The sequence below is a fragment of the Lethenteron reissneri genome, chromosome 16 (assembly GCF_015708825.2).
Source record: "Lethenteron reissneri isolate LAM-NWPU_2019-01 chromosome 16, ASM1570882v1, whole genome shotgun sequence".
In the NCBI taxonomy this organism is placed as follows: domain Eukaryota; kingdom Metazoa; phylum Chordata; class Hyperoartia; order Petromyzontiformes; family Petromyzontidae; genus Lethenteron; species Lethenteron reissneri.
The window spans coordinates 5209832-5225025 of NC_083794.1; the positions used below are offsets into that span (position 1 = coordinate 5209832).

At 45.5% G+C, this 15194-nt stretch overlaps 1 protein-coding gene across 1 annotated transcript in view; it reads right to left on the bottom strand.

Moving 5' to 3' along the window:
- Positions 1-9293: 9293 nt before the first annotated feature.
- B3GLCT (beta 3-glucosyltransferase) overlaps positions 9294-15194 on the bottom strand; it is a 52105-nt gene continuing 46204 nt past the window's right edge. Inside the window, 2 exon segments of the mRNA XM_061552223.1 lie at positions 9294-11936; positions 13205-13349. Of these exon segments, the coding sequence (XP_061408207.1) occupies positions 11775-11936; positions 13205-13349 (307 nt within the window). The 3' untranslated portion in view covers positions 9294-11774.

Here is a 15194-nt window from a genome sequence, read left to right on the forward strand (position 1 = left end):
ACACAGCCAACTAGTAAGGGTTGTCACGTAAACAGAACGTGGCCAATTCGTCACCAGTACAGCACACCGGTGTGTTGGAAAGCCAAGCCACAACATTTACAATCTGAGTACGACGTTTCACCAGTAATTACAACTAGCTTCATCAGGTGACAGCCAGATTTATATATATTTACGCGATCTAACCCAAAAAACCTCTATTATGGATGATATTGGTCGCGAAAACTTACGTGTTAAACTGTCCCTTATTGGTCTGCGTATGTTATTGTTATAAATCTACGATGTTCAATTGGGTGTACATATGGTATCGTGCTCAACTCATAGTTGCTAGAATGTGAGTTCAAATCTTGGTCAGTGGTGGATTCATAATCCGCCCTGGGTTGATAAAATCATTACTACTCTGTGGGAAGACAGCAGAAGCCATCCTATTGGTAACTGGCCAACACCATGGGATTGTGGAATTGCCACCAATGGAGATGTGCAATGCTCCATTGCTCATTTGAACAGGGGGGGGGGGGGGGGGGGGCTTTTTCACTGTTGAATTGAGTTGTGAGAATACTCGCCCCCAGTCAAGTTTCCAGTCACTCAACAGAGTTCAAACCCCCTCAATATCCGCGATGATTTACAAAATCGCAGTCTGCTCTGAGGAACATGTTAAAGTCACCTTGATATCATTGACGAAGCCATTCACAAAGCCTGACCATTATGTGCCACGATGAATAACCGGATCCAAAAGTTTAACCCTAGACTTATATTGGTGACAAAAATGGTTTTCAGACAACGCGGACCCCAATTTTTGGTATAATTCAGGTCATAGCAATTTATCAGTCCAAACATTATGGGGGCACTTGCTGCTCGGGTCAAGGCCAATATAATATCCCAATCTGGTTCAGGGAAAAGAAGTGACCTACTTAGTTTTGTAAACTTCCCAAGGACACACATGGCTTCATTTTGGCGGTAATAATCAGTGTACATCGTTCTTTTGTTTTCACACCAGAGCATTCAACTCCAAGATATCCCACTGGGCGTAGGTATTGTGGGGGAAATCTTTTTTTCTCTTCTTCAATCGGTTACAATTTCAATAATCAGTCAAGATAAGGGCTTATTAAACAAACCAATAAGTTTTTTTTTTAAAGCAGGTGTGCCTGATTATATAAAATACTGTAATTGTGTTTCTGGCAGAAACATTTCAAATATTGAGTTGAGGCTATAGCATAGGCACCCAAATGCCTGTTTTATTTTTTTGAAAATCTTTCATCTGTTAATTATTTACGCAGGAACTCGGCAAGTCTGAGTCTCAAGAATCTTGCTTTGGGATTTTGATTACTATATTTATTGTTGTTTACCCAGGAAAGCCTCATTAATCTTTGTTTAAGGAGTGTGATCCTATCATTGGAACCTCATTTGCCAGTAAAAAATATGATAATTGTTTTTTTACCCTTTTATCTGGCAACAAAACTGACACCTTTTTTTTTACAAGGAGTCATGTTTTCATAGACCACAATACATGCAGTCATAATGCAAACAAAAAACATAACTCTGATAATGTATGCACTGTCCTTGAAGTTGATTGGTCCACACACGAGACAGCTTTCCTTAGAGCCTAGTCTCACATGGTGTTGGACCAGATGATGCGAGTGTGCTCCCAATTGAGTAATTAGTAAGCATTTGGGATGTTTTGACAAAGCCAGTTACATAAAAAAAAAATACTTACCGGAGGAAACTGGAACCTCGTGTCGGACAGGGGGAAGAGCCCAGAGAGACTCCACACAGAAAGGCGCCCGGGTCGGGAACCGAACCCAGGAACTTATTGATGTGCGGCACGAGTGTTAACAACCTGCGCCAAACTTCCACCTAGGACATTGGCCTGTTCCTTCTTGCAGCAGTTTTGTTTCATGTGGGAGTAAAAACGGAGTGCCGGAAGAAACCCCACAGTAAAAAACACTAATGTAAACCATTCAGAAACCTATTTGCTCTCCTGTCCCACATGGGCACTTTAAAGCTCTACTCGGAGTTTTCGATATGCAATGTCCACATTTTTTTTTACAATCTACCAACCCAAAATTTTAAGTCAACAACACCACAGGTGTGAGCCACCATTACTGGCAGACACAATATCAGAAGCTTTAACTTAAAATATTTCTCTGTAGCTGGTGGGGTAATTTGGTAATTCGCACTGAAATGGTTAAGCTACCCAGCCTCCACAATCCAGAGTTCAGAACTTCCACGCAATAATACTCACACAATATGTATAAGGAATCGGATCTATGCGTTGAGTTTAGGTATGCTACTTTTTTAGACATACTTATTTTATATTCTACATTCAAAAAAGTATCACATTAACTTCATTCTCTTGTCAATTATACATTTTTCTTGTCATTCTACAGACCTTGCCATGGGAAGGTGGAATTTCCACCAGAGACCAACGGTTGCAAAGATGGGAGGGCTGCTCCAACGCCTGTGTGAACAGAAAGACGCTGCCCTTTAAAAAAATATTAAGAATAGTGACAACATTATAGGACACAGTTTGTAATACGGTGCATATAAATGTGTATATGCAGTATGAGCAATACAATCGGCTTAGTGGGGACAGGTTGTTAATAATAAATATTGCTTTTTTTACATTAAATATGAATCAGATGAGGAATTTTCCTCATTTTTTTTGTTTCCCCCCCCCACACACTGAATCGCTTAAAAAGGCCTCCTCCATTTATTTCTCTTGTCCAAAGTCCAGCACTAATGGTTTTCAAGAAAAACAATCCTACGGTCCACCTGTCATAACGGTACCACGGCTAGAGGATGCAGCAAACAGAACCCAATCTGTTGCACCGGAAATGCTCGTGTTGATCTTCCTTGAGGGTTGTTCTGGAAGTTTCCACGGTGGTGGGACGCTGCTGCGGTGTACGGATGAGCACACAGAGGTCGCCAGTTCAATCTTCCGGTGTGGCGGTTGAAGTAATGGGCAGGTTTATTGGATCCCACCATCTCTGTCCATCCAGCAGTATAAATAGATGGGCACACGCCACAGTTAAGACGACCGGCAGGTTGCGTGCGGTGAGGTTAAGTGCGGTTACTCCCCGCGCCTTCCAATACATCTGGACCTGGAGGAGATGGCTAAAATATCACCTCGAGGGGCTCTCGAAAGCTCATTAAGATTACCCACGAGGAAAAACTGCTGCACAACGGCATTGCGTACAGAGACGGGCAGTTGTATCAAGGTACAAATGTTGTAAAAAATTGGCTTAAAGGCTTAAGGTCTCAGCAGTATTTTAACAACCTTTACAAAAAAGATTACGATTTTATGTCAAGGATAGGTAATAAAAAAACAGATAAAAACGCAAGCCATTACTTGATAAAGCGATATTTTTTATATACAATAAGTAGCAGTGTGCACGGCGCATTAAGGATTGCTAATGTATCTTTTATTTGATCGTTAAAATGAGAAATGCGAGCTGTCTCACTGTGCACAGAAGTTTCGAATTGTTCTACGACACGGCTGGAAAAATTGCCATCAATTACGACCCGTCCCCATTTAATGTGCACAACGCAGAGGATCTGGACGTTGTTTTCTTCTTAAAATGTTCCGACGACTCTTTCTCACATGATGTTGCATGTGGACATTATTATGCCAGCGGTTAGTGACATTTCTCCGATTTGCGTTCAACTGACTCGCACCACCGACTTCAACGCCGCTTGACGGTACGGATAATTTCCTCGGCTCAGTGACGTACGCCATGGAGGCTGGGGCATTCAGAGTTGGCGAGATGTTAACTACCTCACCTGGTATGCAGGAGGGCGTGGATTCGATCCCGTGTTTGCGTGTTCTCTTTTTCTCCTTGTGGTCGCGTGGATTTTAGTCCGGGTCCTCCGGTTTTTTCCTCCACATTTAGAAACGTGCGTTTAGAGATCTATTTGGCTGCTGTGCATTTCCACGTGATCAGCCACTTCGTTGAGCTATCATTTGTGATAGCCAGGTCGCTTCTGAGAAAGAACTGATAGCTCAATGGGCCTTAGCTGGTTAAAAATGTTTCATTTAGTTTAAGCTTCATATCTGCATGTATAAACAATCTCACATTCACTTTTTACTGTAAGGACATTGCAAACACATAGTAAACACACTTTTGAACGAAACAAATAACTGAAACAGAGATGCTAACTCAGGAAGTGCATTAAAGTACACCATTTATTTAATTTAACCAGGTAAGGCCCACTGAGCTATATTGCTCTTTTTCAGCAGCGACGTGTCTACAAATGATAGTTCAACGAAGTAACTTATCACGTGGAAATGTACAGCAGCCAAACACTCTAAACGCGTGATGTTGATTCAAAATGTGGGGGGAAAACCCCGAGGACCCGGAGAAAAATCCACATGGCCACGGGGAGAGAGACACTGCAAACCCTCAAATATATAGCAGGCGTCGGGGTCGGGATCGAACCCACGAGCTCCTGCATACCAGGCGAGGTAGTTAACATCTCCTAGCCACCGCGGCGCCACCAGCAGCATCACGATTGTCGATTCCAATAGCAGCGATTTCAGAAGCGTCACAATCGCCAGCAACAGTAACCGAAGCAGCATTGACGGTTGCGGAAGCGGCATCGGATTGCAAGCAGCAGCAATTTGGCGGTGACCGTGGGCCGGTAGCAGCGCCGTTTGCCACTCGTTGGTTCACGGTTCAACCCCGACGGCCTCCCTGTTCATTCCTGCGGCCGACCATAACTATGCATGTACGTGCCGTCTGCTTCAAAGGTGGATGATCAAGATTTTGTGATGTAATTCGTAAGATATTGTGTGCCGGGGTCATTGTTCGAATTTTCCAATATTTTTGAAAACCCAGGTGAACAGTGGATGTCACTCAACACTGCCATCTTCCAGGCCACCTCGCAGCCAAGCGCCGTCACTCGGTGAAGTTAGCCGTGCCGCTAATGTGATCCGAAGACTGAACAATAATAACAATAATCGTACTTTCATTTTATGTCGCGTCATTTAAGCTAATAGCATCCCAGAACGCTGTACATTAATTAACTACCATAATGAGCCAAGAATGTCTGTGTGTCCCACGCGTGACGTTACTCCACGTCGACCAGCCCCCCTCATTAATAATCCTGAACAGATTACGTCCTCCACATGGACCCCCCCCCTCATTAATAATCATGAGCGGGTAACGTCACTCCACATTTAACAACCCCCCTCATTAATTATAATCATGAACAGGTGACGTCCTCCAAATGGACACCCCCCCCCTCCATTAATAATAATTATCGGGTGACGTCACTCTACATGGGGGGGGGGGGCGAGGCGCCTCCTCCCCCCTCCTCGGCGTCAACTCACAACCCTCACGACAAAGGCAGAACCCTCACGTCACGCGATCTCCGTCACGCTGTTGAGACATAGAAGTAAAAAGGACGTCATGATGAACAATGGATTATAACCTTTAAATGAAATGAGTCTGTGTCACCGCGCCCTTACAATTTGCACACGAATGGATGCAATGAATATATCACGTCGTGGTCTGCTTTGCGCTTGCAAGTTTCATATTTACTGCAATACACCCGTCCTTGGAAGGGCAAAATGCTAATTATATACTGTATAAGGACTAAATCCCATATACGGCCACTACCAAGCAAGTGAAAACCCTAATACAACCAAGAAAAATAATTTAAAAAGTAAGAATAAACAAATTAATAAATTGCCCCAAAACAAACTAAAATCACGAACAAAAAAGTTATCACAACAAATATATGATGGAAATATATAACAAAAAGGAATGTAATGCATATATAATCCAAGTAATTCCCTACGTTGCTTGCACATCGTGTACATGATTGCATTTGCGCACGGCGAACAAAATAAGCTGCAAACAACTGAAAGACAAATTGACTTCAGCCATTCAATAACCTCTGGGTTATCAGCATGGACTCGTTACTTACTAATCATTTTGTATTCGCTAACTGCACCAACTGACGCCTGATAATTATTCGACCCCAGGCGAGCATGGGCATTCACACAATAAACACATTCCTGCGGAGGAAGCTGGTAGGAACGTTGGGTTGCTCGGTCAATGCCCAGGGTCAACGGCAGCGTGGTGTATTCCGCAAATATGGCCGACTGTGAGGGCGGGCACAAGCCGGCGTGAGTAGGTTAAACGTTGAGTTTTATAAGGGCACCATGGGGTGACCAGCCCCTCCTCACCCTCCCCACCCAGCCCCTCCCTCCCCACCCAGCCCCTCCCCACTCTCCCCTCTCCACCCAGCCCCACCCCTCCCATTTTTGGATGCACGACGGACGGACACAAGAATCCCCTGTGGGCTGGTGTAACCTGGCGGTTCCTACCAGTATAAACAGTTTACCTGTAACAGATTGCCTCCAACCTATCAGTGTCAGCGACCCAGCTGACTCGGACCAATGTGATGTGGCATCATGACGATGCCACGACGCATCACCAAATGCAGGAAACCGATCGAGATATATGTGGATTCCCTAAGTGAACAGAATTAGTGTCCTCAAGTCCAGTCACCAACGACCACAACAAAATAATCATATCAAACGAGGCTGTTTCAATTCCTTTGTTTTGATTTTACCCCGGCTCTGAGACGTAAACATTTCATTTGATTCACGTGAGACGAACACTGCAGTACTGTAACAAACACGTGTGCAGGCACCGGTAGACACACATAATCACTGAGCCAACTCACAAGGCATGGGAGATGATATCAGAATGCATTATAGACAAACAGAAAGTCGCTCTATACTCTTTCACGGTGTGCGCTCAATGCCAAATCAGAAATTATTATTTTTTAACTAGCCAGGCGTTATAAAACTTTTTTGACAACTATAATTGGGAGAGGCAGAGCTGCAACTTTTGCTGTTTCTATATGTGGCCGGCATGCACTCTGGCAGTGGAACAAGGTCGTTAGTAAAGTTCCTTCAGCGGGAACATTGGGGCTTTTGCGGATGCTGTAACACTCCACCAGGGAACACGTGGGGCTCTGTGTATGTCCGTTGAACCGGTGTTGACCACACGCAGGAATCGAACCCGGGTTGCCGGGATCATCGTGCAGTGCGCTCACCGCTATACTACCGTTCCCCAAACCAGTACGATACATACAAAAAAAGATCCCCTGTATAGCCTGAACAGACTATTGGGGCAAGTGCTGTTAGCGAGCACCTATGAAGGCCAGAACGGCACACGAGGGGGTGGGTGGCCAGCACCACACCCGGCCGAACTTTGTCTCTTCAGTGGCGATGTTTTTAAGCACCGAACCAGCTACTCATTTGTGGCTGAATCGACCTAGGTGATACCCAGGACCGGATCAGATAATCGTCACTGATATTCGCCATGAGCAGGAATCGAACTCAGGTCCGCCAGGTTCGTAGCGCAGCGCACTAACCGCTATACCACTGCTCCCCACAACACATGCACACACGCGCATACACATTTACGGAGACATGTGGACCTGTGCAGTGACATCGCGGACGTCACTGTGTGGCAGAGGTCGCAAACGGGTTTTGATTCATTACCCGTACCCGGCCGCACCAGGGTCGCAAATCGGTACCCATACCCGGTCGGGTACGGGTACCCGTTCCCTACCCGTACCCGTACCCGGCCGCACCAGGGTAGGGTACCCGTACCCTACCCGAAATGAGTGACAAACGGTGACTCACCAGTGACTCACGGCTTACCCGTACCCGTACCCGGCCGCACCAGGGTCGCAAACGGGTACCCGTATCCGGCCGGGTACGGGTAGCCGGGTATCGGGTAGGGTACGGGTATCGGGTACCCGATTGCGACCTCTGCTGTGTGGTGCCCGCCCCAGAGAGACACGGCGTGCGAAGTATTGACATCGCGGACACCCCGCACACGTGGCTGATATAGAGCGCTGAGTGGCACCACGCTCGGCGTGCAGTGCTGTCCCCTATAGGAGGAGGGGGTGTGAGAGTGCCGGCCATGAATGGGGTGAATGTAGGCCATGGCACTCTGGTTCACCCTGGAAGGCACGTGACGGGTAAAGTCTACACAGGTGCCCCAAGTGGGGGGCTAGGGGTGGTCACGTGTCGGGGCGAGATCCTGCAAGAGGATTCGAGAAGGTGGTCGTGGCCAAGGGCGGGGCCAGCCACGACCAGTGAGGATGTAAGCTGGGTCCGGGGTTCAGTGTTGCTGTTGTTATCCTGAAGTTCTACGTTCTACGTCTGAGAAGAGTCACCAACACGTGGACCTGGACCCAAGCTGGGGTCCTGTTCGTTGTAGCTACTCCCAGTGTGATTAGTGTAGTTAGCCTGGGGGTCCACCACCACAGATTGTGATCTGGTAAAGGGGCAGTTATCCCGTGTGTTGGTATCAATAAATGTGTTGCCTCCAACGAGTACGTCTGCGACTCAGTTGAATCCACAACTGGATAACCTTTTACAGACTGGCATTGAGCAGATAATCAGACCATCTCGGCATTTGAGGGGCTGGTGTTCCCAGCATCACACCTGGCCGCCTTTGTATGCATATATGTTGAACTTCTTTTACACAGTACGTAGCCAACCATGCTAATTGGAGGTGCGGGGGAAGGACGAGGCTGTGGACCCACGCCGTTGCACTTTCCAAGCACCGCCACAAAACGGATTCCCGTCTCGATGGCTGTCAAACTAAATTGCGTGGCTTCGGAGGCGGCTGCTGTCAAACCTGCGCCAGTTCGTCTGCCGTACGTCAGGGAAGGGACCACGCTGGGGGCAAAGGGGCTGGACGTTGATTGGCCGAGTGCCGCGCTACAGCAGGCAATTACATTTTGCACGTAATGTCCAATGATGACCTGAGAGAATGTGTCACAGCGCCTGCCAAGAGATGTCTTTGGTTGAGTAAAATCAACAAGCGGCATGTAAACTGCCCTCGCAACGCCGTCCCAATGAGCTGATACCTCATCTATCCCTTGTCTACAGGGCTAGATTAAACATGTGCATTGTTTGTATTCATTGACCAATGTGAGACTACAAAAATCACTATATTAATAACTTAATCTTGAGACAAAACTCATATCTTCAAGTCCGGAGCCTCGAGGTTTAAGTCACATTTTCATAAAAGTTAGATTTTGAAACAGATCTTACTGCATAAGATCTCGGATCCCACGTGCGCTCGCAAAAGTAACGCTGGAGGGTGAGGTGACGTCTTTCTGGAGCGCGTGCGACGAGAGTTGCATCAATGAGCCATGCTCAGTTTTCCCTCGAACAGTGACACGATCCTTTGCCCACTACGGGATCCAGTCACGGTCATGATAGCGCGTAAAAGTTCAACATACGTGCATAGAAAAAGAGATGTAATTGACGATTTTATTTTTAAACCCCCAAAAGAAGAAAACAGTGGAAAAAAAACAAAGGTAAGAGATATACATACATGAAACAAGGTATCAAATAAGTATATCCTGGTGTCAATGTGAATATGAAAAGTTTACATGATTTAGCATTTACATGAGAACGATGTTCCAGATGTGGCCCTTTGGGAGGTGACCACTGCTATCTGCAGTGGGCAAAGAAGCAGAGCTCCTGGTGGAAATGGAATAACAAACTTCATAAAAGAAGAAAAAAAGCGTCAGTTTAATGTCTACACAAAAAAAAACTCAATCGTCCAATGACGTCTCAATCTTTTGAACGAAAGAGACGAAACATTTATTTGAAAAATCACGGACCGGTTATCCATTTTGTCACACGCACATAAACTGCTCACGAAGATCACAGACAACGAATAATGGGTCATTCAGCGGCCCACCAACAGCAAGACGGTGTTTGTAAAGGTTTTTCCACCATTAACTACGGTCATGCTCCAACATAAATTCTAGAAAAAAAGACGCCAGGAATGGTCCTCAGTGCCTTCAGTGGATCTCTAACTGCCACGGCTCGTTTTGCACAAATCATGGATACCGTTTATTTGTTCCGTTTTTCCTGATATCATCCTGGTGAGATATGTATTCATCTCACCAGGATGTAACCTTTCTTTTCATTTTCGTTAACATCACAAAACGTGTATTGACCATCATTTGTTTTCTCTGGCAGACCTGGGGTCAATTGTAATCCGTTGCAATTGTTTAGATTTTAAGTCTAAATCCAAACCGCCAAAGTGAATAGTATTATCTCTATTATTTGGTTCTTTCGGTAAAGTCACGTAGGTAGAAAAATTAAACAAAATAAAAAATAATACATCACTCCGTTTTGATCGCAACACAAGCGGTCGTTCTCGGGCGGAAAAAATAATCCAGCAGTGGAACTGCTGAACCAGGAAGAATATCCCAACGAGCCTTGAGGCCTCTTCTCGATCAAATCATCCAGGAATGGTAGCTTGCCATCATTTTCCACTTCCATGGTGAATTTGATAGATGGATGTATGGAATTGATGTGGTTGAAAAAATTGGTTCAGTGCTGGCTGGCCATGTGGCCAGATGACGAAAGTATCATCTCCGTACCTCTTCCACAGGGAAGGACGTAGGGTGGATGTCTGGATGGCATCTGTTTCAAATTTCTCCATGAACACATTTGCTACCACTGGTGATAAGAGAGAACCCATAGGGGTACCTTCATTTTGTTTGTAGAATGTACCATTCCAGATGAAGTGTTGGTAAGGCAGTGCCTCACCAAATTTGGTACATCAAGATCCAGTCTCTATTGGACAAAGTTTTCAATGATTGCTATGGTGTCAGGTACAGGTACCTTGGTGAACAGAGAGACTACATCGAAGCTGACAAGCAAATCATCTGGAGACAGTGAAATGTCTTCGATTAGAGAAACCAAGTGAGCTGAGTTAAGTACTGCTTCTGGCCACATGGCCAGCCAGCACTGACTTTACCGAAAGAACCAAAGAGTATGGATTCCTGCAGTCACGAAAGCTTCAAATCGAGTATTAGCTCTGCTGATGCAATTGTATTTGCAATTGACTCCAGGTCTGCTGTGTGCATTGTTTCAATGTGTAGGTTACCGTACACGAATCCAAGAAAAACTTAATAACATAACTTTTCATAGAACAAGCAATCAACTGTGATAACACACCTACATAGATGCCCATATATAAAAGAGGCAAATCTATCCATGGTATTTACGTTTTTGATGGTATTTATCTTTGTTTGTGTACCCATGTCCAGATAAGTCTTCCGAGACTGCTTCAGCAAGTTTCAGCTGCATCCTAATGTTAAGCGGTTTATGTGAACAAGCACAAAATCTCGAGCAATGTTAACCCACGACTCGATAACTAAGCTTGTAAGTCGCCGGTGCTGCTCATCCACTTTTCCATTTTTGATAATAGCCCAGGATGTGACTCGAACCCATGAAAATCATACAAGCCATTGGGGAGGGGAGTTGTCCATGGAACAGGCTTGCCCACTAGGTCCATTCATATTGTTTCATGAATTACAATAGATTCAGCACTCACTTGATGTCAGTTAACTACGTACGAAACAATGATTAATAACACATTTATAACAAGTACACTAGTCACTAACACCATGCCTTCGAGGTCAATAAATTATGCACCACTTTGTAGGCAGTCGACACAGATCCTATTTCACCTCTTATGCATCTACTGGCCACCAACGTAAGAATGTGGAATTGCCACAAATAGCAAGGCCACCAACAAAGATATTAGCATCAAGACACCTTCACTCTTGCAAGTACGTATGTTGAGCTTCTTCCGTACGTAGCCAACCGTGCTCATCGGAGGTGCGAAAGACTCTCGGACTTTTTTTTCCACGAAATCTGGTGAATGGGCGAGATGGAGCCCTGTTGCCTTCTCAGTGTAGGCTGTGACCGGCCACTACAGTTCTCTGTGCCCGATGACGCGGCCTTCGCTGCTTGTGCGATCATCCCCGGCCAGCCAGCGCTCGTAAATGTGGTAGGGATCCGTGTTCCAATGCTTGTGGAAGGAGACTGGGGAATGGCTTGTGAGATAGTCGAGCGGATAGTCCTCCGGCCGTGCCTGCAAACACAAACGCACGCTTCGTTAAGGTCCGGGACAATGAACGGAAGAAACTCGAATAGCCTGCGTCAGCTCACGAAGGAAATGCGCTGTGCCTTCATTTCACTATCCAACGTGCTTTGGTTTTGCCATGTGAGTGGTGCGTGTGACAAGTTAAACTCATGTTTGGGTCTTGAATTAGCCGAGCATTCCTCTGCGGCTGCTAAAATTTTGAACTGCTTTGTGGGAAGTCGTCGGCAACGGTTGTCGATGGAAATGTGAAAGTTCCATCACTGGCTCAGGTTCGCCAATATCTGTATGTTGAACTTCTTTCATACCGTACATAGCCAACCGTGGCAATCGGAGGTGCGGGGGAAGGACAACAAAAAGTGCATAGCTCTCGTCGCTTCCTAATATTGGAAGAGCCAATAGTGATGGGTGACGGGTGCCTTGCCACCGCAAGTTGTTTGAGCAGGGAGACGCAAAGTGCCCTAGTTTTCTGTCAATGTGTGTTGATGCAGCGCAAAGCGGTACTCGTTTTCTCGACCATAATGTTTGTTTTCAACTTTCCAACTGTTCGAGTTTAGCGCTCAGCCACCGTTAGCAATATAAACCAACACGTCGATAAAACATGGTTACTCAATAACTGCACAGTTATCAAAATAAAATATTTAAAAATACTTTTTAAAAACACGCTTTAATGAAATGTACTGTTCGAGCTGCCCCTCCCCCTGCCCCCTTCCCCCATCGCCCCTCCCCTCCTTCCACTTCCCCCGCCCCTCGGCGTGGGTCCCCGAGGCTTGCCGTGACGTAAGGGACCACGTGGTGATCTACAGGCAACGTGAGTTGAGCGTCGACAGTTAGAGCCGTAAACGTGGACAATTAAAGCCATAAAAAAAGATTGTTTTAAAATATCTTTTTTTTATTTTTAATGATAGAATATAGTATTGTCATCAGTATGACACACCTATACCAAGTTTGCAGTCGATAACGACATTGGGAATACGGTTGAAATTGAGTTACAAGATTTAAGGATACGACAACACACAGTAAGTTAAATAAAAGCATGTAAAATGTTTAAAAATAAATGTTTATGGATTTTTTTTATGATAGAATATAGTCTTGTCATCGGTATGACATACGTATACCAAGTCTGCAGTCGATAGCACATTGGGAAGTGGGTAAAATTTGAGTTACAATATTTTTTTTGGCAGGATACAACAGACAGAGTGAGTTAAATAAAAGCGTGTAAAAACATTTGTGGTTTCGTGACAGTGCAGTGAGCGCACCTGGTGGAACTGTGGGCTGTGAGTGGCAGGAATTGCCAGGCTCTTGAAGCACATGCCCAGCACCATGTCATCCGGAGCATCATCGCTGTAGCACTTGCAGCCACCGCCCATCAGCTTTTTCACTGCTTCGCGGCTGAACACCATTCTGCAACAGAAAGAGATGCGACTGCACCATCAATTCACCCTCAATGCACCCGTTCATGTTGGAAGTAGAGTTGAGCCCGAATGCATGTATGTTGAACTTCTTTCGCACCGTACGTAGCCCAACCGTGCTAATTGGAGGTGCGAGGGAAGGACAAAAAACTAAACACAAAAATCCAAATAGTTCCTTTTCTCGTCATGGAATTGGGGATTTGTTCAGAAACGCTGACAGATTTGTTTGTTTTAAAATCCTTTGGGATGGGAGACTGCAAGGGGTAACCAGGATTGGTATGTTAAGAGGCCAAGAGATATAAGTACAGCAAAGGATTATTGAATATACCTACGCATGTTACCTCCCTGTATGTGTGGTGCCCCCTTATGTGTCGGTCCTATCTGGGTACTACAGTTCCCTTCTGCATGCCGAATACTCATTAATGGAATTGGACAAACATGCCAATGCAGGACCCTTCTGAAAATGTGCTTGGGGACACCACGGTGGCGAGATGTTGACTACCTCGCCTGGTATGCAGGAGGTCTCCCCGTGGTCGCAGTGTATTATTCTCCGGGTGCTCCGGTTTTTCCTCTCCACATTTAGAATCAACTTGAAGCGTTCATGGAGTATTTGGCTGCTGCTATAAATGTCCACGTGATAAGCCACTCGTTGAGCTATCATTTGTGGCCATGTCACTTCTGAAAAAAGAGCTATATAGCTCAGTGAGTCTTACCTGGTAAAATAAAAAAAAGTTTAGTTGAATAGTTTAAATAGCTTAGGCTACGTGCAGTTTTCCTGGACAAAGCGTGTTTGGTATTCATATATTCATAGTACGTCTCATAAAATGTGTCACATCTTAACCAATCAAACGCTCATTCTCGAACATCCACTGAAGTTTCTGCCGTTCCCTTCCGTACGACGGCTTTTCAACTCCTCGGTCACAACGCCCACTTGCGCATCACGAATGCCACACAATCCTGACCTACAATTCCCAAGCAAGCTCACGGGCTTTGCGCGAAGGGGGGAGGTTTGCAACTTGTACAACCTGCTGCACCGTGAGCTAACGCAAGCGGCTGAAAAGACTGTCCGTGATGTGCGACTCCGAGACACTCCCTCGCACAGCACAGATGGAAATCGATAAGCAACTGGAAGCTGCAGCCCCCCCGAATGATTCTCTCACAAGAAGGGCAGATGTCAGCTGCCAGATCATTATGCAGGTGTGGCATTGGTTAGTGTGCAGATAAACACGTCCTGTTGTGCCGAAATGTCAATGCAGGCCTATGAACGTGCTCACAAGTTGATGCGCCTCCCTGCAGAATGCGCACAGCCACAGAAAGTCACACAGGGCCTCATTGTGTTGTGTAAAATGTTCGTTTCTGTGGGCTATTTGGAGGAAAAGCACTCGTGTTCCCATTACCAACAACAGGGCAAATTGTCCAAGTGAATGGGTTTAAGCTGCTTCCTCAAGATCTTATGTGGCTCTGAATCTTTTAATGTTTTGCCATATTTTTAAACGCTATAAAATAACATGAATAATGCGAATAATCAATCACAATAATTGCCTCTTATTCAGCCGGAAAGCTCCACTAAATCCTGACACATTTTCAGGAGCACTATTAGTGGTATGTGGCCAATAATTTTGGATGAGGAGATGAACAGGAATATGCCGTAATCTTAATTTGAAGCTTTCGTGACTGCAGGAATCCATACTCTTTGGTTCTTTCGGTAAAGTCACGTAGGTAGAAAATAAAATAAATCAAGACGTTTCGGGCGCAACACAAGCATCCGTCATCAGGTGGGAAAGCATGGTCTGCTGCTGAGGCAGACTGTTTCAAAAGGTGTGAAATGGGTGTAGCC